This window comes from Megascapheus bottae, chromosome 31 (genome assembly GCF_031878675.1).
Source record: "Megascapheus bottae isolate mThoBot1 chromosome 31, mThoBot2.hap1, whole genome shotgun sequence".
Lineage (NCBI taxonomy): Eukaryota > Metazoa > Chordata > Mammalia > Rodentia > Geomyidae > Megascapheus > Megascapheus bottae.
The window spans coordinates 6,136,462-6,158,140 of NC_143539.1; the positions used below are offsets into that span (position 1 = coordinate 6,136,462).

At 50.8% G+C, this 21,679-nt stretch overlaps 2 protein-coding genes across 5 annotated transcripts; one reads left to right on the forward strand and one right to left on the reverse strand.

Annotated features, from left to right (window-relative positions):
* Positions 1–48: 48 nt before the first annotated feature.
* On the forward strand, positions 49–16,459 carry Itpkc (inositol-trisphosphate 3-kinase C). Its single transcript, XM_090322285.1, has 7 exons — positions 49–1,140; positions 7,716–7,815; positions 9,203–9,416; positions 10,446–10,650; positions 11,800–11,901; positions 13,111–13,182; positions 15,093–16,459. Exons 1-7 carry the CDS (start codon positions 49–51, stop codon positions 15,294–15,296), a joined length of 1,989 nt encoding a protein of 662 aa, XP_090178411.1. The 3' UTR covers positions 15,297–16,459.
* Positions 16,460–16,726: 267 nt separating this feature from the next.
* Actmap (actin maturation protease) lies at positions 16,727–21,653 on the reverse strand. Of its 4 annotated transcripts, none has more exons than XM_090322287.1 (7): positions 21,530–21,653; positions 20,587–21,064; positions 19,585–19,653; positions 19,338–19,462; positions 18,875–19,004; positions 18,701–18,771; positions 16,727–17,885 (listed from the first exon to the last, which is right to left on the reverse strand). In XM_090322287.1, the coding sequence occupies exons 2-7, from the start codon at positions 20,883–20,885 to the stop codon at positions 17,548–17,550; spliced, it is 1,032 nt and encodes a 343-aa protein (XP_090178413.1). In that variant the 5' UTR covers positions 20,886–21,064; positions 21,530–21,653; the 3' UTR covers positions 16,727–17,547. The 4 variants fall into 4 exon arrangements, with proteins under 4 accessions (XP_090178413.1, XP_090178412.1, XP_090178415.1 ...); XM_090322286.1 differs by having other exon boundaries at positions 21,435–21,653; XM_090322289.1 differs by lacking the exons at positions 20,587–21,064; positions 21,530–21,653 and having other exon boundaries at positions 19,338–19,510.
* Positions 21,654–21,679: the final 26 nt, after the last annotated feature.

A 21,679-nucleotide genomic window follows, 5' to 3' on the forward strand; every position in this document is an offset into this window, starting at 1 on the left:
GGGAAAGGAAAAGCCGAGCCGCCCGAAGCCCGAACTGAGGGAGCGGGCATGAGGCGCTGCCCGTGCCGGGGGAGCCTGAGCGAGGCGGAGGCCGGGGCGCTGCCGGCGGCGACGGCCCGCATGGGCCTGGAGACGCCTCGAGGTGGGCGGCGGCGGCAGCCGGGGCAGCAGCGACCTGGGCCCGGTGCGGGGGGTCCGGTGGGACGGCCGGAGGGGGGCGGGCCCCCTGCCTGGAGAGAGGGATTCCACACGCACACCGAGCCTGAGAGAACCGGCCTGGGACCCGAGGCGAGGACGGACAGACAGGATGATGATGAGCCCGAAGCAGCTGGCCTAGGAAGAGAAGTGACGGAGAAGTTCAGCCCCAATACAGAACCAGACACGTCCGGCCTCCCGGCACATCGAAAAAGAAGCCACCACAGGCCAGAGCTAGAGATGGCCGGTCCCTGGACGGAGATTGCGACAGATGGCGTTTGGGCTGGTTCACACAGCTGCGACCTTCAGGCTCAGCCAGGCTGTTCCAGTCTCTACACCCAGCCAAAGGTTGATGAGCCCTGGACAGAGATACTTGAGTGGCAAACTGAACCAGAGAGGATCAAACCTTGGGCTGATAATCTCCGGACTCACCCCGATGGAGCTTGCCTCTCAACAAAACCAAGCGCTGATGGCCTGGGGAGAGAATTGTACACCCATAGCTCCAAGACACCCCAGGATACTGAAGTCTCCTGGACAGATGTACATACCGATGACTGCCCCAAACGAACGGACACTGAGACAGCCCTGAAAGACCCTGCAACTGATGGTTTGCCAACACAAGATACACATGGTCCCCAGTGTACAGCGGTTGGAACAAACTGTCTTTTAGGGGAGCCCAATGGAGATGGTCCATTAGAAGAACCAGAACCTGAGGAGTTGGTGACTTACCCCCATTCTCAGCTGGAGTGCAGCTCCCTATGCTCTGTCCCTCGCCTCATCATCACCCCTGAAACTCCCGAGCCTGATGCCCAACCAGCAGGATCCTCCTCCCGGATTGAGGGGGGCAGCAGCAGCGGCTTCTCCTCTGCTTCATCGTTTGATGAGTCTGAAGATGACCTGGTGGCCGGGAGTGGAGGAACCAGCGATCCCGAGGATCCATCCGGGGTAAGTGGGACTTAGCCTTGGAGATACTTTCCATCTCCCTCTTTGGGAGACACTTCACCCATCCACTGACCTCTGACAGCCAAGCTGTCAGAAGGTTCTCCCGACATCCTCTACACTTTCCCTTTTCTCTTTCCCCCTCACTTTCTCCAGTTCTGGAGTCTATAATGAGTCATCTGTGGGTCTGATTTACTGAATTTTGTGTGTGTGTGTGTGAGTTTATTTTTGTGCAAGTACTGGGACTTTGAACTCTCCATGCCTGGCCGCTGTCCCTTAGCTATTTCCACTCAAGGCTGGTATGTTACCACTTGAACCACATCTTGGCTTTTTGGTGGTTAATTGGAGGTAAGAGTTTCACAGACCTTCCTGACCCGACCTATTCTGAGTCTTGATCTTCAGATCTCAGTCTCCTGAGCAGGTAGGAGGATTACAGGTATGGAGCCACAAGCACCCAACTCCCTGAATAGTTTTTATGGTGCCCAGGGACCCCCCCCCCCAAAAAAAAATACCATTGTTGTGTGCGTATGTGTGTGTGTAGTACATTGACATAATTTTGCAGCCAAGTTCTGTGGCTTGAGTTGAATCATCTGCAGAAGACTTTGGTCCCTAAATATGAAGCACACACTAGGGAGACAGAAGAAGTACTTTTTGCCAGTCCTGGGGCTTGAGCTCAGGGTTTGAGCACTGTGCTTGGGCTTCTCGCCACTTGACCCACAGCACCACTTCCCACTTTTTTTATGTATGTGGTATCTAGAAATTGAGCCCTGGTCTTTGTGCATGCTAGGCAAGCACTCTACCACTAGGCCAAACTCCCAGCTCACCCTTTCTTGTTTAGATGTTTTGGTCGAACCTGCCTTAAATAGTCAGGAACTATGTTCATCCCTTTGCCTGTTTTTCTTTGGAGTGCAATCACACACAGAGCTTTCTTCAGAGAGCTGTTGAACAACCCAAAATGCTCAGGTTGGCCAACGACCCACCTGACCTTCTTGTTGTCCCCAGCTCCCCAAAGGACCCTGCAAACTCTTGTTTATGTCTTCCACCCTGGCCCCCAGCTTGGGTGTGGCTCTTCCCAGGTGAATCAGTAGGGCTTGCTGGACAGGTTTGGGAAGGGAGGGAAGGTCAGAGCTGTTGCAGGTGTGAAAGGAAGCCTCACGTAGGTCTAGGATTGCAGTCCATAGTCCATCTGCTTGCCAGCAAACCTCTGAGTCCTCCCACTGTGCTGGGGCCCCTGGCTGGAGTCTGCCCTCCGCCCAGTTTAGTCCACATGCTCCCCCTTTGGGGTGTGTTCATATACAGACCTACCTGGACATACCAGTGCCCTGGCACTGAGTTGAGTCCTCAGGGTCTTTCTGCCATCACTCCATCACTCTTCTGATCTACCCTTATCTCTTTGGTTGGAAGTGGTCATATTAAGAATGACAGAGGAACTGGAGGCGTGGCTACCTTAATTGGATTGGAACCCCTTCCCCAGTTGTGCCAAACAATAATAACAATGATAGTATTAATAACCACGACAAAGAGTTCATGCTGACTCTTGCTCCTGCCTGACCCAGTGCTAGCCTCTCTGCTCTCTGCTCTGGTTAAGTTACTCTTCACAGTGATCCTATAATGTTGATACTGTGATTAAGGTGTAGAATCTTTTTTTTTTTTTTTTGCCAGTCCTGGGGCTTGAACTCAAGGCCTGAGCACTGTCCTTGGGCTTCTCAAGGTTAGAGCTTTACTGCTTGAGCCACAAGCACCACTTTCTAGCTTTTTGTATGTATGTGGTACCGAGGAATCAAACCTGGGTCTTTGCGCATGCTAGGCAAGCACTCTACCACTAGGCCAAACTCGTAGCCCATAGAACCTTATTTTTTTTTAATATTTTATTTTAATTATTATTTTTTTTGCAGGTCTTGGGGCTTGAACTTAGCCTGGGTGCTGTCCCTGAACTCTTCAGCTCAAGGCTACCACCCTACCCTTGAGCCAAGCCCCACTTCTGTTTTCTAGTGGTTAATTGGAGATAAGAGTCTCAGGTCCTTTTGTGCCCGGACTGACTTTGAACCTTGATCCTCAGATCTCAGCCTCCTGAATAGCTAAGATTACAGGTGTGAGCCACCGCGCCCGGCTTTTTTTTTTTTTTTTTAAAGACATGTTTCCCTATGTATCCCAGGCTGGACTTGAACCTTTGGTCTTCTTACCCTTTTTGGAGTCACCAGGCAATATTCAGAGTGCTTTATATGTGTTACCTCTGAATTCATCCAGCAGCCCAGTGGGAAGATGGGGACAGTTATCTCCATCTTACAGCTAAGGAAACTGAGGCACAGAACTGTGATGTCATTTGCTTAGCGTTGTCAGTTCTGCTTGAGTTTCAGTTCTGCTTGAGTTTCAGACCTGTCCTTTTAACCCTTGTAGGTATGGAGATCCATCACTCACATGTCTTCCTTCCAGGTCTCCCTGACTCCAGCTTATCCTCATCTTTTTGAAGCTACCTCTGTGGCTCTCCTGGGCCTCACACTTGTGCTATCTTCCTGTACACTATGAGTGTTCAGCACTGCTGTTTTTCAGAGCTGTTTTGTCCCAGTGGCCCGCCATCCCTCTCCTGATCCGCCCCTTTGCTGTAACTAACCCAGGTACAAAGTGTTCAAGAACATTTTGCCACTTTCCCGCCTCCCCACCAGTCATTGCTCAAACTCTTCCCACTGACCACTTGCTTTTTCCCTTGCTTCCTTCTCCCTTCCTTTGGAAATTCCATCTGACCCTAAAATACCTAGCTAGCTTCCTTTCTCCCTCCCTTCTTTCCTTCTTCCTTCCTCTCTTCTTTCCCTCCTCACCATCCTATCCTGATCAGACACTAGTCATTCTAATGCTGGCCGTGCTGAGGGGAAGACATAGAGGACTGTTCTCCCCGGCTGGTGGGGCGGGGGGAAAGACACAGAAGATCTCCAGACGCTGGCAGTTCAGCCTGGGCAGGGCTGGGCTGGGCTGGCATAAGTCCAGAAAGGTGTGGGAGTCTAGAAGATAGGATTGGCCAAACCAAAGCTATTAGTAAAAGCTTGCCGTATGAGGGGACAGAGGAGCTGACACTATCCTGAAAGTATCTCAGAAAGATCTGATTAACCCTTGGACCCTAAGATAAAAGAGAGAGAGCTGGGGCTTTAGTGGCAGAGCAGGTTAAAGGTCCTGGATTTTATCTAGAACTTTGAGGGTGTGGGGGGTGGAGAAAGGAGAGGAAACGTGGGGAAGAAGTGAAGGGAGGAGTAGATATAGAAGGAAGAGGAGGAGATGCTAACTTTATTGACGCTAAGCAGTGATCACTTGGAACTGGGCGTCTTGATGTACACCTGTAATCCTAACCTTTGGAGGCTGAGGCAGTAGATGCTCTAGGCCACCCAAGGCTAGAGAGCTAGACAGTCTTGCTGAAGCGCCTTTATTACAAGCACTGTTTCTGGAGCACCTACTCTGTGTCTATAGGTGGTATGGTGGGCATACATGTCTATGACTGTGGCCCGGGCCTCTTCCTGCCCTGTCTTGAGTCAGAAGACTAGCATGGTGCTGGCTGGCATTGGGAGAGTGACTTCACCTCTCTGAGCCAACTTCCTCCTGGGTGACACGGCCAGTCCAGCTGTCTTCCCAGGGTTATATTTTTAGGAGTAAAAAGGGTATGGCATTCTGGTGTATTTGTCATTGTGCCTGGAATGTTCCAGGTGCTTAGTAAACAGGAACCTCGATTAATCATCAGGGAACAGCCTCTGCTGTCTAGCTGAGTCCCTGCTTAGCCTCTTGCCCTGAGTGCTGGGCAGCTGGTAGCTCAGATCTCTGGTGGAAGAAAGCACACCCTTGACTGGGGGTGCAGGGGAGAGCTGGGGGGGAGGAGGAGAGCTTCCTCCCAGAGAAGACCTACCTCCTGAGACCTGTACAGGAGACAGGCGGCTGTGAGCCTGGGGACAGGGCACTGACTGACTCAGCCTGGAACGATACAACTAAATCCTGTGGCTGGCTTTCTTTCTTACCTTCCTTCCAGGCTTTCTGCCTCTGCCTGCCTACCCTGTGCTCATCACACTCCACTGGATGGTTTCTTTCTTTCTTTCTTTCTTTCTTTCTTTCTTTCTTTCTTTCTTTCTTTCTTTCTTTCTTTCTTTCTTTCTTTCTTTCTTTCTTTCTTTCTTTTCCCCCTAGTCATGGAGCTTGAAATCAGCCAAGGTGCTGTCTCTGAGCCTCTCTGAACCTCTTTGTGCCCAAGGCTAGTGCTCTACCACTTGAGCCACAGTGCTACGTCCAGCTCTTTTGAGTAGTTTATTGGAGATGAGTCTCACAGGAACTTTTCTACCCAGGCTGGCTTTGAAACACAATTCTCACAGTTCGGCCACCTGAGTAGCTAGGATGACATGTGATCCATTATGCTTAGCACTCTACTGGTTTCTACTTTTTTCTCTCTCTCTCTTGCTCACTCACTCTTATACCCTTTCCTTCATCTTTTTATTTCTCAGTTTTTAAAATTTTATTTTATTGTGGGGGTGATGTATAGAGGGATTGGTTACATTTGTCAGGTAGTGGATACATTATTTCTTGAATATTCATACCCTTTTCCATGTTTTTCTCCCACTTTCCTTCACCCCTCAGTTTTTTCTCTAATTTTCTTTCTTTCTTTTTTTTTTTTTTTTTTTTTTTTTGCCAGTCCTGGGCTTGAGCTCAGGGCCTGAGCACTGTCCTTGGACTTTTTTCTCATGGCTAGAGCTCTACCACTTGAGCCTCAGCACCACTTCCAGCTTTTTTCTATATTTGTGGTACCGAGGAATTGAACCCGGGTCTTCGTGCATGTTAGGCAAGCACTCTACCACTAGGCCAAACTCCAGGCCCTCTCTCTGCTTTTCTTCCTTTCCTTTCCTTAATTTTATGCTAGTCCTAGGACTTGAACTCAGAGCCTAAGGCTCTGTCCTTGAAGTTTTTTAGGTTGGTCATGGGGTTTGAACTCTGGGCCTAGGCCTTATCCCTGAGCTCTTCAGCTCAATGCTACTGTCCTACCCCTTGTACCACAGCACCACTTCCGGTTTCCTGGTGGTTAATTGGACATAAGTGTGTCACGGACTTTAGTGCCTGGGCTGGTACCTCAGATCTCAGCCTCCTGAGTAGCTAGGATTATAGGCATGAGCCACTGTACCAGGCTTGTCCTTGTTTTTTTTTTGTTGTTGTTAGCACTGTTGTGGGGGGGGGGGTGGTAGCCTGCTGGTAGAGTGCTTGCCTAGCATGCATGAAACCCTTAGTGCGATTCCTTGGTACCAAATACACAGAAAAAGCTGGGGACAAAGCTCAAGGATAGTGCCCAGGCCCTGAGTTCAAGCCCCAGGACCGGGGGAATGGAAAACAAAACAAAACAGATTATCACTCTTCCATTTGAGCCACAGTTCCACCTCTGGTTTTTTTGCTGGTTAATTGGTGAACAGAGTCTCACAGATTTTCCTGCCTGGGCTGACTTCAAACACAGCCTGCACATCTTAGTTTCCTGAGTAGCTAGGATTACAGGCATGAGCCACTGGCACCTGGATGTCTCTCTGCTTTTCTATGCACCTGGATGTCTCTCTGCTTTTCTACGCACCTGGATGTCTCTCTGCTTTTCTACGGTTCCTTCTCTCCCCCCCCCTTGCCTTTTTATACCTATCAAGACTTTATATAACAACAGACAGCCCCAAATCTGTCTAATTTAGAACAACAAAAGGTTCTCTTGATGGAGGGAGGTCTCATCACTCTTTCAGCTATTTCCTTCCTCCCTCTTCCCCCTCCACCTACCAGGGAACTCAAACATGGAGAGCCATGAACTGGCTTTAAACACTTCTCTCTATAAGCAATACTTCTGCTCACAGTTAATTGGTGAAAGCAAAGTAGTGACCTCAGTTCAAGAGGGCAAGGATGGGAGCCACCTGCAATCCTTGTAGATACTAAAGAGGCTGAGGTCTGGAGGATCATGGTTCAAAGCCAGCTTGGGCAGGAAAGTCCACGAGACTCTTACCTCCAGTGAACTGCTAGGAAACTGGAAATGGTGTTATGGCTCAAAGTGGTAGAGCACTGGCACAAAAGTTCTGGGAAAGTACCTAGGCCGAGTTCAAGCCTCATGACTTAAAAAAAAAAAAATGTGGTGAAGTGCTAGCTCAAGTGGTAGAGTGCCAGCCTTGAGCAAAAGAATCTCAAGGACAGTGCCCAGGTCCTGAGTTTAAGCCCCAGGACTAGTAAAAAAGGAAGAAAAAAAAAGGAAAGAAAGAAAGAAAGAACTGGGGGTAGAGATAGGGATTTTGTTTTTGGAGAAGGGTGTGTATTTTAGGGCAGGATTGGGGGGCTTTTTGCTTTTTATTGTAATAAAACTTATTCTTACTTGTAAGAAAAGTACAGAACCGAGAATGGAAGCAGCAATACTTTCCCCACCTTTGTCCACACCATTGTAGATTTCATGATGTCTAACCTACACAGGGTCCCCTCACCCAACAAGCTTGGGAACAGAGATCACAGGAGGGGATTCTGGTCCCAGCAAGACCCCAGGTCCACCTTGGTTTCCAGCCCTTCCCTTCCCTGACTTCTGCCCTCATCCAGCCTCATCTGCCCCACAGAGCAAGCCCTGGAAGAAGCTGAAGACGGTTCTGAAGTATTCGCCTTTTGTGGTGTCCTTCCGAAAACACTACCCTTGGGTCCAACTCTCAGGACACGCTGGTGAGAACTGGGAAGAGGGGGATGGGTGGGAAGAGGCCTGGGCTCCCTGATTTTAAGTTCTCTGCCTATAAAATGGCCTAGTGGTAGTGCTTGCCTAGCATGCACAAAGCCCTGGGTTCGATTCCTCAGTACCGCATACACAGAAAAATCTGGAAGTGGGGCCAGGAGTTTGGCCTAGTGATAAGAATGCTTGCCTAGCATGCCCAAAGACTGGGGTTTGATTCCTTGGTACCACATATATATAGAAAAAGCTGGAAATGGTGCTGTGGCTCAAGTGGTAGAGCTCTAGCCTTGAGAAAGCCCAAGGACAGTGCTCAGGCCCTGAGTTCAAGCTCCAAGACTGGAAAAAGGGGAACAAAAAGAAAAAGAAAAATCTGGAAGTGGCACTGTGGGCCCAAGTGACAGAGCACTAACCTTGAGCAAAAAGTGTCCAAAGACAGTGTCCAGGCCCTGAGTTCAAGCCCCAGGACTGGCTAAAAAATTAAAAAAATTAAAAGGCCTTGGTGAGGTCTTTTGGAGCTCTTCTGAGCTCCCAGGCCTGGGCATTTTTGAACTCATGGTTCTCCCACTTGCTAGACATGTGCTTTACCACTTGTGCAACACCTCCAGCTTTTGGGTTTAGTTTAGAGAGAGTCTTGCTAAATTTGCTTTTCCTGATTGGGCTCAACCTAGAACAACCATGATCTTCCTGTTTCTGTCTTCTGAGTAGCTGTAATTACAGATGTAACACTCACCACTCACCCTATCCATGAACTGGGCTTTTTTGGGGGGGGAGGGGGGATAGCAGTCCTGGGACTTGAGCCATAGCACCACTCCCAGCTTGTTCTGTGTATGTGGTACCAAGGAATCAAACCCAGAGCATCATGTATGGTAGGCAGACCCGCTACTGCTAGGCCATGTTCCTGGCCTTGAACTGGGCATTCTTCTATGAGGGTGCAGGCTTTTGTTTATTTATTTTTGGTGCTTGTAATAGGGCTTGAACTGGGTCTGGGCACTGTTTCTGAGTTGTTTCATTCAAGACCAGGGATCTACTTGAGTGGTGGCTCCACTTTTGGCTTTTTTTCCCCTCTGGAGTTTTTGCTGGGTTGGCTTTGAATTGTGCTCCTCAGGCCTCAGCCCCCTGAGTATAGCAGCTGCCTGAGGATAACAGCTGTGAGCCACCTGCTCCCAAATCATTCTGTTTTTTAATTCACAAGTGGTCCTGGGAAGGTTACTCTCCCTTCTTGGACATCTGTTTTTCTGTCTGCTATCCACAATGTTTGAGGATTGCTGCAGGCATAGAGTCAGGCAGGATGCTGCTTGCAGGGAGATGGGGATGGGCTGGTGGGAGAGGTGGGAATCTCTCTGAACCAGTTTTTGATGCACGCCTTGGTCCTACTGCTTCTAGGGAACTTCCAGGCAGGAGAGGATGGTCGGATTCTGAAACGCTTCTGTCAGTGTGAGCAGCGCAGCCTGGAACAGCTCATGAGTGACCCCCTGCGACCCTTTGTGCCGGCCTATTATGGGATGGTGCATCGGGACGGCCAGGCCTTCAATCAGATGGAGGATCTCCTGGCAGACTTTGAGGGCCCCTCCATTATGGACTGCAAAATGGGCAGCCGGTAGTGTCCGGGCAACCCTGGATGGGGTGGAGGTGGTGTGACAGTCCCTTTGTTCTGCCTTCCTGCCAGTACTTGGTATTGTCTTACTACTTAAATCTCTCTCATGGTCACATGGAGGGATTCCATTAAGGTCCTTATTATTGTTGTTCTCTGTGTGTGTGTGTGTGTGTGTGTGTGTGTGTGTGATTTTTTTTTTTTAACCTGTGCATTGTCCCTGAACCTTTTTGTGCTCTGCACTTGAGTCACAGTACTACTTGTGGCTTTTTCTGAGTAATTTATTGGAGATCAGAGTCTCACAGACTTTCCTGCATAGGCTGGCTTTGAACTGTGATCTTCAGATCTCAGGCTCCTGAGCAGCTATGATTACAGACATAAGCCACCACACCTGGCTTGTATGTATGATTTTTTAAAAAAAAATTTGTGTGGATTGTGGGGCTTGAATTCAGAGCCTGGGTGATGATATTCTTGAGCTTTTTCACTTAAGGCTAGTATTCTACCATTTGAGCCACATCTTTACTCTGGCTTTTGCTAGTTTATTAGAGATAAGAGTCTCACAGAAGCCAGAAGCCGGACATGATGGCTCACGCCTGTAATCCTAGCTTCTCAGCTACTCAGTAGGCTGAGATCTGAGGATCACAGTTCAAAGCCAGCCCGGGCACTAAAGAATGTGAGACTCTTACCTTCAATTAACCACTAGAAAACGGGGAGGGGGACTTGGCTCAAGGGGTAGGACATTAGCCTTCAGCTAAAGAGCTTAGAGATAGAGCCCAGGCCCAGAGTTCAAGCCCATGACCCACCAAAAAAAAAAAAAAGTCTTACAGAGTTTCCTGCCTGAGGTGGCTTCAAACCCCACACTTCATATCTCAGCCTCCTGAGTAGCTGTAATGACAGGCACAAGTCACCAGCACCTGTCTTCATTTGCATATTCCTCTAACCCAGCCTCACTTGAATGTGTCTTCACATGAGGAAGTACGAACCCTCTGGCCTTGTGCCTCCTGATTTTCCTTTGTTTCGTCTTTGTCTTTTCAGAACCTACCTGGAGGAAGAACTGGCGAAGGCCCGAGAGCGGCCCCGGCCCCGGAAGGACATGTATGAGAAGATGGTAGCTGTGGACCCCGGAGCCCCCACCCCAGAGGAGCATGCACAGGGTGCTGTCACAAAGCCCCGATACATGCAGTGGAGGGAAACCGTGAGCTCCAGCTCTACGCTGGGCTTCCGGATTGAGGGCATCAAGGTGAGAGCCTGCCACTGACTGCAGAGGTAGACCAGGAGCTGTGCTTCCTACAGAGCAGGGGAGGCTGGGATGCTGGAAGGATGCAGCTGTGAGTGAGAAGCAGGCCTAGGAGGATGGAGAGGCCTGGTCTGAGGAAGACTCCACTTTTCTCTCATCCCTGTAGCCTGCAAGGCTGAAGTTTTATTTATCTGCCTGCCTAAGGGTCTCAGCTGGCCATCTTTTTTGTTTGTGTATGTGTGCCAGTCCTAGGGCTTGAACTCAGGGCCTTTGTGCTGTTCTTGAGTTTCTTTGTGTTCATGGTTAGTGTTCTACCACTTGAGCCACAGCACTACTTCTTACTTTTCCTGAGTAGTTTAGTGGAGCTAAAAGTCTCACCACTTTTCCTGCTTGGGCTGGAGCCTCCGTCTGCCCAACAGACTCATCATCTTCTTAATAAAGAGTTGAGCATGAGCTGGGTGCTGATGGCTCGAAACTGTAATCCCAGCTACTCCGAAGGCTGAGATCTGAGGATCATGGATCAAAGCCAGCTTCGGAAGACAGTGTGTGACACTCTTACCTTCAATTAACCACCAGAAAACTGAAAGTGGTGCTGTGGCTCAGAGTGGTAGAGTGCTAGTCTTGAGCTGAATAGCTTAGGGAGATCCAACAGGCCGAGTTCAAGCCCCACAACTGACAAAAAACAAAACAAAAAGAGCCGAGCCTGGTGAAGTACACCCAGCATCCCAGCACTATGGGAAGCTTAACTAGACGAATCACAGTACAGACCAGCTGGGCATACATGCAGGAAGCTTAACTAGACGAATCACAGTACAGACCAGCTGGGCATACATGCAGGAAGCTTAACTAGACGAATCACAGTACAGACCAGCTGGGCATACATGCAGGATGATATTTGAAAACTTAAGTGTTCAGCCCAAAAGGCTGAACCTAAGGCTGAAGTGGTCTAGAGCCTGCCCAATAGATACAAGGCCCTGAGTTCAAATCCTAGTATACTTCATCTCACAAGTTAAGACTTGGAAAGAACACGATGATCTGAAGCTGGATTGAGCTGGGCCAGCCTCAGCTGTGGCATCAGGGCAGGCATCTTGGAGGCCCATGGGTGGTCCAGGGCTGGGGCATGATGACATTCCTTCCCCCCCTGTCTTGCAGAAAGCTGATGGCCACTGCAACACCAACTTCAAGAAGACGCAGGCATTGGAGCAGGTGACAAAGGTGTTGGAGGACTTTGTGGACGGGGACCATGGGGTTCTGGTGAGTGGGATGTCCTTGTCTCTAAAGGTGACTGCTGAAGACATTGTTCCTTCCAGCTTCTAGTTATGTAGCTCTGGGCCTGGGCTGTTCCCAGCCCGCTTTGCTCAGAGCTCAAGGTTAGCTGGTGGCTTGGTTCAGGCTGGCAGGGTCCAGCCTGGCTTGGTTTGAGTGTCTGCTGGCTCATTGTCTTGGCTCAAAATTGTCATCTGTCTGTCTTGATAGAGCAGATTAGCCCAGGCTGCCTCTTACTTTGGGAGCAATAAACTAAAAGAGCAAATAGATGGCCAGCCTTCCCGGTACCTGGGCCTATTCTGTTGGACAGAGCAGGTCATGGCATATGACTCCGCATAGTCAAAAGGAAGGGGAAAGCCAGGCACTGGTGGCTTATGCCTGCAATCCTAGCTACTGAGGAAACTAAGATCTAAGGTCAGGGTTCGAAGCCAACCTGGGCAGGAAAGTCCATGAGACTCCTGTCTCCAGTTAACACTCAAAAAGTAGAAGTAGAGCTGTGGCTCAAAGTAGAAGAGTGCTAGGCTGGGCGAGATGGCTCATGCCTGTAATCTTAGCTACTCAGGAGGCTGAGATCTGAGGATCAAGGTTCAAAGCCAGCCCGGGCACAAAAGGACCTGAGACTCTTATCTCCAATGAACCTCTAGAAAATGGGAAGTGGGGCTTAGGTCAAGGGTAGGGCTGTAGCCTTGAGCTGAAGAGTTCAGGGATAGTGCCCAGGCTGAGTTCAAACTCTATGACCCACACAAAAAAAGTGGCAGAGTAGGGCCAGGAGTTTGGCCTAGTGGTAGAGTACTTGCCTAACATGCAGGAAGACCCCGGTTCTATTCCTTGGTACCACATACTTAGAAAAAGCCAGAAGTGGTGCTGAGGCTCAAGTGGTAGAGCTCTAGCCTTGAGAAAAAATCCAAGGACAGTGCTCAGTCCCTGAGCTCAAGCCCAGGACTGGCAAAAAAAAAAAGTGGCAGAGTACTAATCTTGAGCAAGGAGCTCAGGGATGGTGCCCAGACCCCAAGTTCAAGCCCCATAGCCAAAAAAAATAGGAAGGAGAAACATTTCCAGCCCTCCACTCAAGGGGCTGTGTAACATGCCCCATTTCCTATCCTGACCGGAGTGTGCCCACTTGGGGAAGGCAGGATGAGGGCAGGCTGACAGGTCGCACTAAGTCTCTAACCAAGACACTCACCTTCTCCCACCCAGAGAAAGTATGTGGCCCGCCTGGAAGAACTTCGAGAAGCTTTGGAGACCTCCCCCTTCTTCAGGACCCACGAGGTGGGAGCCCCTGGACACCACGGGTGTACGTGAGGGTGGTGGGCCAGGCAGCATGCTGGGAGCTGTGCACAGCTGGCTCACATCTGTCATTCGAGCTATGAAGGAGGCTGAGATCTCAGGGTCGCTGTTTGAAGCCAGCTTGGCAGGAAAGTCCATAAACCTCTCATCTTCCATTAACCACCAGAAACGGAAAGTGGCACTGTGGCTTAAAGTGGTAGTGTGCTAGCCTTGAAAGAGCTCAGGGAAAGCTCCCAGTTCAAGTCCCACGACTCACAGTAAAAACAAGAGGGGCTCCATAGTTTGGTGGTCTGCTCTAGGCACACAGGACACAGACAGGAACGGTAACTTTCTTTTCGGGGGTTACTGAGGTATGACAGAGCCAGTCATGTTGGGGCATACAAGACATTTACATTCCTAGCTCTGACAAGTTTATAACCATTTTTCTCTTCATTTTGTATTGAATCTCAGGCTTGACCTCAGGGGCTTGCCCTCCTGCTCAACTTTTTTGCTTGACTGATGCTTTACCACTTGAGCCACACCTCCAGTCTGCCTGGTTAAGTGGAGATAGAATCTCACAGATCCTTCTGCCCAGGCTAACTTTGAGCCTCAGTCCTATGGACCTCAGTTTTCTCAGCAGGGAGGAAGCAGTAATTATATATAGATACTGTTACATGTCCTCTTTATTTGGTATCAGATGCCCTTCTCCCATCGCCCCCATTCCCAGACCATCTCTCTTGGGAAACATTTCTGAGCGGGGTTAGGAAGCCTATGCAGAGGTGGCCTCGTCCTGGGAGCATCCACTGCTCCCCAGGCTCCTTTTCTCTTTTTCAGCCTCTTTCCTCTCTTTCCTAATATCTCCCCAGAGATCCAGAGAGCGCTGACCAGGGAATCTGGTAGACCTAGGTTCACATCCCAGCTCTGCCCCCTCCCTAGCCTCCTGAGACTGGCAGCCATTCCAGGCAGCCTCAGGGTCCACATCTGGAGGGCAGGTGACAGTGCACCTGCCACATGACTGAGCATAGCGAGGATGGCGGGGTATCCATGAGCACCCAGCCCACAGCAAACCATCAGGAGGGGCCAGCTGTCACTGTCATGTTTGTTTTTAAACAAACGTCACCTTTGTTGCCCTTATCCCAGCCTTTAGACTTTAAATGGGAATCACAGAGGGAAGGCGTGGGGAGTCCCTCTCTTTTCTCTTCGATGCCTGTGTTTGGTTTTGCCTATTTCTGGTTTTGTTGTTTTTGTGGGTCTTGAACTCTGGGCCTGGATGCTGTCCCTGAGCTCTTCAGCTCAAGGCTAGCATTCTACCATTTTTGAGCCAGAGTGCCACTTCAGGTTTTCTGGTAGTTATTGGAGATAAGAATCTCAAGGACTTTCGTGCCCTGGTTGGCTTTGAATCCTGATCTTCAGATCTCAGTCTCCTGAGTGGCTAGGTGTGAGCCACTGGCACCCCAGCTGGTTTTACCTGTTTGGTGATATCTTTCTCTCTCTCTCCCTCCCTCTTTCTTTCTTTTTGGTAGTATTGGGGTTTGAACTCAGGGCTCTGACCTCACTAGGCAGGCACTCTAATACTTGAGCCACAGATCTGCTTCTGGCTTTTTGCTGGTTCATTGGAGATAAGAATCTCACAGACTTTCTGTTTGGGCTGGCTTTGAACCTTGATACTCTGATTTTAGCCCCCTAAGTAGCTGACAGGCAGGAGCCACCAGCACCTTGCTGTGCCCTCACTTTGTATAGAAGGAAGCAGTGTCATACACAGAGAAGTTAAACCGTCTCAAGACAGCCCTGTGACAGAGTGAGGATGTGAATTCAGGCTAGCTGAGTGAATTCTAGCCCCACTCCTGTGCTAGCCAGGGCATCAACTTTGGCCAGTGCTCACCCCACCCTCACTGTCTGTCTCTCCCCTGCAGGTGGTAGGCAGCTCTCTCCTTTTTGTGCATGACCACACTGGCCTGGCCAAGGTGTGGATGATCGACTTTGGCAAGACAGTGCCTCTGCCTGACCATCAGACACTCAGCCACAGGTTGCCCTGGGCCGAGGGCAACCGGGAAGATGGCTACCTCTGGGGCCTGGACAACCTGATCGGCCTCCTTCAGGGCCTGGTCCAGAGTTGACCTAGCCAGCAGCTGCAAGGCTTGTTCATGGGATGGCACTGCTCTGGCTTGGAGGAGCCTCAAGATTCTGTGGGAGTCTTAAGCCAATGGCACAAGACCTGTGTGAAAGGTCTGAAGGCCCTGGAACAGCCAGGCAGCAGCCAGCTCTGTCATGGTCTGGGGCAAACGACCAGGTCCCCTGACTCACGCGGGAAGGCTTCTTCTGAGGGTCTGACCTGTGAACACCCTCGTTAGCCTTTCCTGGCTCTCAGCTGCATTTCTGAGCACTGGGCCCAGATCGGGCATCCCTTAGAATCACATGGCTGAGAATGACAATTCAGTCACTCTGGAGGCTGTTCAAGTGCTGAGTGACAGGGCGAGACACCATGGACAACTGGGGCTGGGGTTTCTCGGTGGGGCATAGCCATTGCCTGCAGCCTGGTTCTTTGGAATCCTCCCCTTTCCTGTGAGGACTCCCCTGATCCGCCACACACCCAGACCACAGACACTGCCTGCCAGCACTGTCACCAGCACAACCTCATGCCTTAGTGCACCAGATCCAGCCTCTGGACCTCCTCTTCCTGCTGGCCCCCCTGCCCTGGAGTTTTGAGTGGGGGGGTTCCTTCCTCTTAGCACACTGAGGCTGCAGGAAGGGAGTTTCTGAGGCCAGGGTAACAGGTTTTTTCCTTGGGAATCAGCATTGCCTTGCTCAGAAGAGCCCCCCAGTGAAAGGCCTGGTGGCCCAGAAGCACAGGTGGGGTAGCTGTTGGCCATGACCTTGGGCATTTAGTCCAAGATCTAGACCAAAGATTCCAGAACCTTGGATGTGGCAAAGGTGTCTTCTGTCCCACTGCTGCAGCATCTGTGACATTGGCTTCCTGGCCCAAGGAAGGGTGGACGGTCACTGACCTGCTCCCTATGCTGAGGCCCCGCACTATGGGGCTGAGAAGATGGCCCCCTCCTTTTCTACTGGCTATCTTTCTATGTATTTATAAGCCAGGTAGTTGTTAGATGGGGGGAGAGGGGGTGATGGGGCAAACGGTTTCACTGCATCTTCTTCCACAGTACCCTAATAAACAGGGCAAAGTCAATGTGGTAGGCTTTTTTCCCCTTGTATCGGGGTGTGTGAGTTCACATTCTTATTCTGGGTTTAGTGCTGGGGTGTGGCAGGTGCGACAGAGAAGCAGGCTCAGGGCTGACTCAGTCTGCATACACTTCTTTTAAAACCAGCCTGGAACTCTTGAATTTTTAAAAAACATTTATTGCCATTATTTCTCTTTCTCTTTTTCTGTCAGTCCTGGGGCTTGAATTCAGGGCCTGAACACTGCCCTTGGGTTTTCTCAAGGCTAGAGCTCTGCCATCTGAGCCACAGCCCCACTTCTGGTTTGTTCTTTGTATGTGGTACTGAGGAATCGAACCCGGGTCTTTGTGCAATGCTAGGCAAGCACTCTACCACTAGGCCAAACTCCTGGCCCGCCTTTATTTTTTTAAATTACGATCATCATCTTGGTGCTGGAGACTCAGGCCTGTAAGCTTAGCTTCTTCAAGAGGTTGAGATCTGAGGATCGTGTTTCAAAGCTAACCCAGGGAAGGAAAGACAATGAGACTCTTCCTGCTTAACCATAAAAAAGCTGGAAGTGGGCTGGAGTGTGGCTTAGTGTAGAGTACTTACCTAGTACTCTACCTAGCATATAAACAGAAAAAGCCAGAAATGGTGCTGTGGCTCAAGAGGTAGAGCATCAGCCTTGAGCACAGAGAAGCCCAGGGACAGAGCCCAGGCCCTGAGTTCAAGCCCCAGAACCAGGAAAGAAAAAACAAAAAGAAAAGCTGGAAGTGGAAATGTGGGTCATGTGGCAGAGCACCAGCCTTGAGCAGAAAAGCTAAGACACGACACGAGCCCTAAATCCAAAGCCCAGTATCAGGGCTCCCCCCCAAAAAAAGTAATGTACGCCAGGGCCTTTAGGAAAGGCCAGTGTGGTGAGGGCTCAGAGGGAGAAAAAGGCCAGGGGAACGAGGTGGGGCCTAGGCAGGAGGTGCCTGCAGATGTCCTGTGAGGTGGCAGTGGATGGGAAGGATGGAGGGTCTAAGTTGTGTCTCCCTGGAGAGGGGGATCAGTGCCCAACTCTAGAAGAGATGAGCTTAACACAGGATAGTGGGGGGACCTGGGACCTCTGAGCAGAGAGACCCGTGCTAAACCCACGGCTGTCCCACTGGAAGAAGCTAGGGCACCTATCCAGTGGTGACAGGGCAAAGGTATGGTTAGCTGCCACAGCTAGTGGCTGGACTCTCGTGGTCTGAGGAGCAGGGCCTGGCCACAGAGGCCTGCACGGACCCCCCCAGTGGGCACCACGTATACCCGTCCATCGGTGGCCCTTGCTGGTGAGAAGTCTATCAGCTGAAGGTTGCTATCCCGGACTTGGTCATAGTCCCACAGCTGGTAGTGCCAACTCTTGCCTTGCTTGGAGAGAAGGAAGACAGTGCCTGGAGTGCCTTCCTCTGGCAGGAATGGTGGCTGGCTGGCGGCACCTGGTCCAGGGTGGAAAAGGCCTGGAATCTCAGGGTCCTCCACGTAGCCAGGGCTTAGTGTGCCCTGCACACCCAACAGGATACCTTGAAAAGAGAAGAAGAGGAGCCACCTGTCTCCTGGTGACTCAGGAGGCTGATATCTGAGGATCGAGGTTCAAAGTCAGCAGGAAAAGTGTGAGACTCATTTCCAAATGAACCACTAGAAAACTGGAAGTGGAGCTGTGGCTCAAAGTGGTAGAGCTATCCTTGAGCAGAAAAGCTCAAGGATAGTGCCAGTGCCCTCTGTTCAAGCCCTAGTACTGGCACAAAAAGATGTTCAACTGCCTGACTGACTTAGTGGGGGTTCAGTGGGTACACTGCTGGGCCAAAAGTGGGGCCTAGGCCATCTGGCTCCACACCTAGAGCTTTAGGCACCTGAGGCTCTGCCTTCTGTGGCCCAGGGGCAGTGAGTGTATGTGCGTGAGTTGGGGGTGGGGGGTGACAGTGGAAGGGGCAAACCCTGTCATCTCCAGCTGTCCAGGAAGAAAATGCTCAGAAAGAGCCTCCAAGGCCACAAAATGGAGCAAAGCCTCCACGCTGGCCTCCTGTCATGTGGCCTCTTCCAGGCAGGGGAGAATGCAGTCACAGCGCTGCTGCTGATTCCTAAAATGGGTCACGTGCCAAGCACTGGGCACATGGTCTACTGTCACCTTCCATTTCCCTCATTTGTGGAAATCTCAGAGGAGCCCTGAGGCACCCACCGCTTGCCACATCTGCTTGTGTCACCTGTGGGGACATGGGTGACCCAGTTCTGCCATGCCTCGCAGCAGAGGCATCAAGGCAGGGGCAAGAATGTGAGGAAGGCTAATGGGGGTTGGGGAGACTTAGAATGGGGTACAGGGACAAAGGAGGGGTCTCACCTGCACACACCGCCCAGTGGGCCTTGTGGCCTTTCCTCTCACATGGCTCATGATTGAAATCCTCATCGTAGCTGACAAGTGTGTTAAGGACAGAATTGAGGGGTGGCCCGAGGACCCACCCTTTGAACCCCTGCCTCCCCCGCCCACCTGGCTACTTCCTGGGCCCTGGGATACGGGATGAGCATGGGCTGTCCAGTGATCAGGTGCTGTAGGACACGAACTCGGTTGGGGCCACCCAGGCCACCGTAGATCAGCTCAGCCTGGCAGCCCAGTGTCTCCTGTGCCAGCCTGCCCATGTTGGCCACTGCAGGTGAGAGGAGAGAAGGGGGGCTCAGTATATGCCTAGCACCATGCCAAGCCTTGCACAAGATCCACCCACATTTCCAACCTCAATGCACCCACCAACACTTGAGGACAAATGCAGAAAGCATGAGAATCCAGCTAGTGGGCAAAGCTGGGCTTGGAACCCAGGGAGGTTGGCTCTCCAATTCAATTCGGTAACCATTCTGGCCAAGGGGAACAGGCCTAGAAAATGGAGTGAGCAGCCTCCCCCCCGAGTGCCCTAGCCTGCCTCTCTAGCCCCTTAGGGAAGACTAAGGGGAAGCACTGGTTTGAAGCCCTTTCCCACCCAACTCACCAGAGAACATCTCTCCCTGGGCCGTGTAGCCTCTCTCCAGGGCCACCTGTACAAGTCTCTCCAGGGGGATGCCACTGGGGGGTGACAGAAGAGTACCTGCCATCCATAAGGCCACCAGCCCGCACCTGGGAGAAACAGCCCCAGCTCCTCAAGTTTGTTGTCTTTTTGGACTCCTGTGTACCATAGGGTAGAGATGGGAATGGGTTTGCTTTCTGGGGGACTTCTCCCTCCCCCCCAGGGCACATACTGAGGGCCTTCTTGGATGAGGGACGGTAGGTCAGCACAGAAGAGAATCCACTGCAAGTCACTCCGGAACCTGAAAAAAAATTAAATTTTAAAAAATGCCTGGATTCATAAACTTCCAACACTGAGCATAGTAGACCATGCCTGTAATTCCTGGCTTCTGGGCATAGTTCAGGAAATAGATAGACTAAGGTTCAAGGATGCATGGGCAAAAGAGTGAGACCCTTTCTGGAAAAAGCATGGTTCAAGTGGTATATTGAGGACTTGACTTTTTTTGGTTTTTAAATTGTTGGGTGATGTACAGAGGGGTTGCAGTTACATTCATCAAGTAGTGGGTACATTACTTCTTGAACATTGTTATCCCTTCCCATGCTTTTCTCCCACTTTCCTAACCCCGACCTCCTCCCACTCATCTTGTTTTTCCCTTACCTTCCCTTTTTCAAATAAACATATAAACCACATTCAGACACAGTAATGGCACGTGATAAACCATAGGGGAAAACAAGAGAAAAGAAATAGCTTCACACAGTACAACAATCACAAAGATAAAATCTCTTGTTTCCATATCCTGGAATTGATTTCACTTAGGCCTGACTTCAAATTCTCTGTTACCACCTAAATACTCCATTTCTCCAGACACACTGTGTGTATTCATGTGAGTTCTGGGGCCTCAGGCCAAGCTGTCTTCTCTCATCACATACCACCTGCATGATGCACCTGGCAGCATTTAGGGCTCCTCTTCCAGAAATCCTCACTGACTCTCCCAGCCTGGATCTGAACTCCCCCCCACCCCCCCTGGCCGCCCTCTGGATTCTATCACTGCAATCCTAGCTACTATGGAGGCAAATGGTGGGCCCAAAATATGACTGCCTTTTCTACTGGAGCAGACCTTAATAATATAGGGTTGACTGAAGACAAATAAACTCTTGAGCCATAACAAGGGATCTTGAGGAAAGGTCCCTGTCACGCAGGTAAGCCCAAGTGGGATGAGGTGTGGAGACCCTACCGGTCCTTGTGCAGCTTAAGCAGCTTCTTCACATCTTCTCTGCCCTTGGAAACAGGACAGGACTTCTCCAAGGCCTCTTTCAGGAGCCGGCTTTTCTCCAGGCCATAGACGTGAGGGGGAGCAGTCCCCACCGCAGCAGGTGGAGGAGGCAGTGGAGGTGGTGGAGGGATGGGGGCCTGGAGACCACAGGGAGCAAGTGAAAAAGAGAAGTTCAGGGGACTTGTGGGGAGAGGAGGTGGAAGGATGGGGGCTCTGGGAGAGACTAGGGGCTCTAGAGGGAGGGGGCATTGAGAAGTCATTTTGGGGGTCTTCAGGAGGCACTGATGGCAGAAGGCAAGATTCTCCAAAGAGTTGATCTCAGGGATGTAGATTTCAAAAGCTTTAGAGCATCCAGATATGGTGGCAATGTCCTTGTAATCCCAGCACTTGGGGAGATGGAGGATTATGTGTTCAAGGCCAACCTGGGTTATATGAGACCCTGTCACAAACAAACAAAGAAAGCTGTTAAAGTTTAGTTGTAGACGGTGGTGCTTGGCCAGTTGTTCTGAAAGAACCAGAGCTGGAACCTGAAACTATGCAACATGGACTGGGGCTTGACTCAAGGGACGAGGGGCCTGAGGAGGGTCCTTAAGTTTAGAATATGTGTGCTAGGAGGCTGGGGTGAACGGGGTTCTCTCTATTCATGTGTGTGTGTGTGAGATCTTCCTTTCTGGCACTGGATGCTGTTTTGTAATATGAAGGGCCAAGTCGGTACAATTTAGGGACCCATAGCCTGGAAACCCGAGGAACTGAAACTGGATCCCCAAAGCCACACATCCCAGACCCAAGTTCAGAACCAGAGCGCTGACCTTTGAGCCAGAGGTCAAGGGGTCAAAGGGCACCAGACAGGGAAAACAGTCCAGCAATCAGAGAGGATTACTAGATCCCGGAATCTGCAAGAGACCTGGAGAAAGCTGAGAGCTGAGGCCGCGAGCCCGGCGCCAGACCGGGGGGATGAAGTTGTAGTGTAAGTACAAGGTGCCGGCCTCCGGTGCAAAATGGCAGCTCCCGCACCCCGTCTTCGCTGTGTCACGTGGACGACCGCGCAGCGAGG

What these genes read in the sequence shown, in the direction of transcription:
- Itpkc (XM_090322285.1), top strand. Translation starts at nt 49, where the DNA reads ATGAGGCGCTGCCCGTGCCGGGGGAGCCTGAGCGAGGCGGAGGCCGGG. An exon ending in CCAACTCTCAGGACACGCTG is followed by an intron (nt 7,816 to 9,202) that starts GTGAGAACTGGG and finishes TACTGCTTCTAG; the next exon opens with GGAACTTCCAGGCAGGAGAG. An exon ending in ACGGGGACCATGGGGTTCTG is followed by an intron (nt 11,902 to 13,110) that starts GTGAGTGGGATG and finishes TCTCCCACCCAG; the next exon opens with AGAAAGTATGTGGCCCGCCT.
- Actmap (XM_090322287.1), bottom strand. Translation starts at nt 20,885, where the DNA reads ATGACTTCTCAATGCCCCCTCCCTCTAGAGCCCCTAGTCTCTCCCAGA. An exon ending in CTTAAGCTGCACAAGGACCG is followed by an intron (nt 19,654 to 20,586) that starts GTAGGGTCTCCA and finishes ATTTTTTTTCAG; the next exon opens with GTTCCGGAGTGACTTGCAGT. An exon ending in CCACTGGGCGGTGTGTGCAG is followed by an intron (nt 17,886 to 18,700) that starts GTGAGACCCCTC and finishes TCTCTTTTCAAG; the next exon opens with GTATCCTGTTGGGTGTGCAG.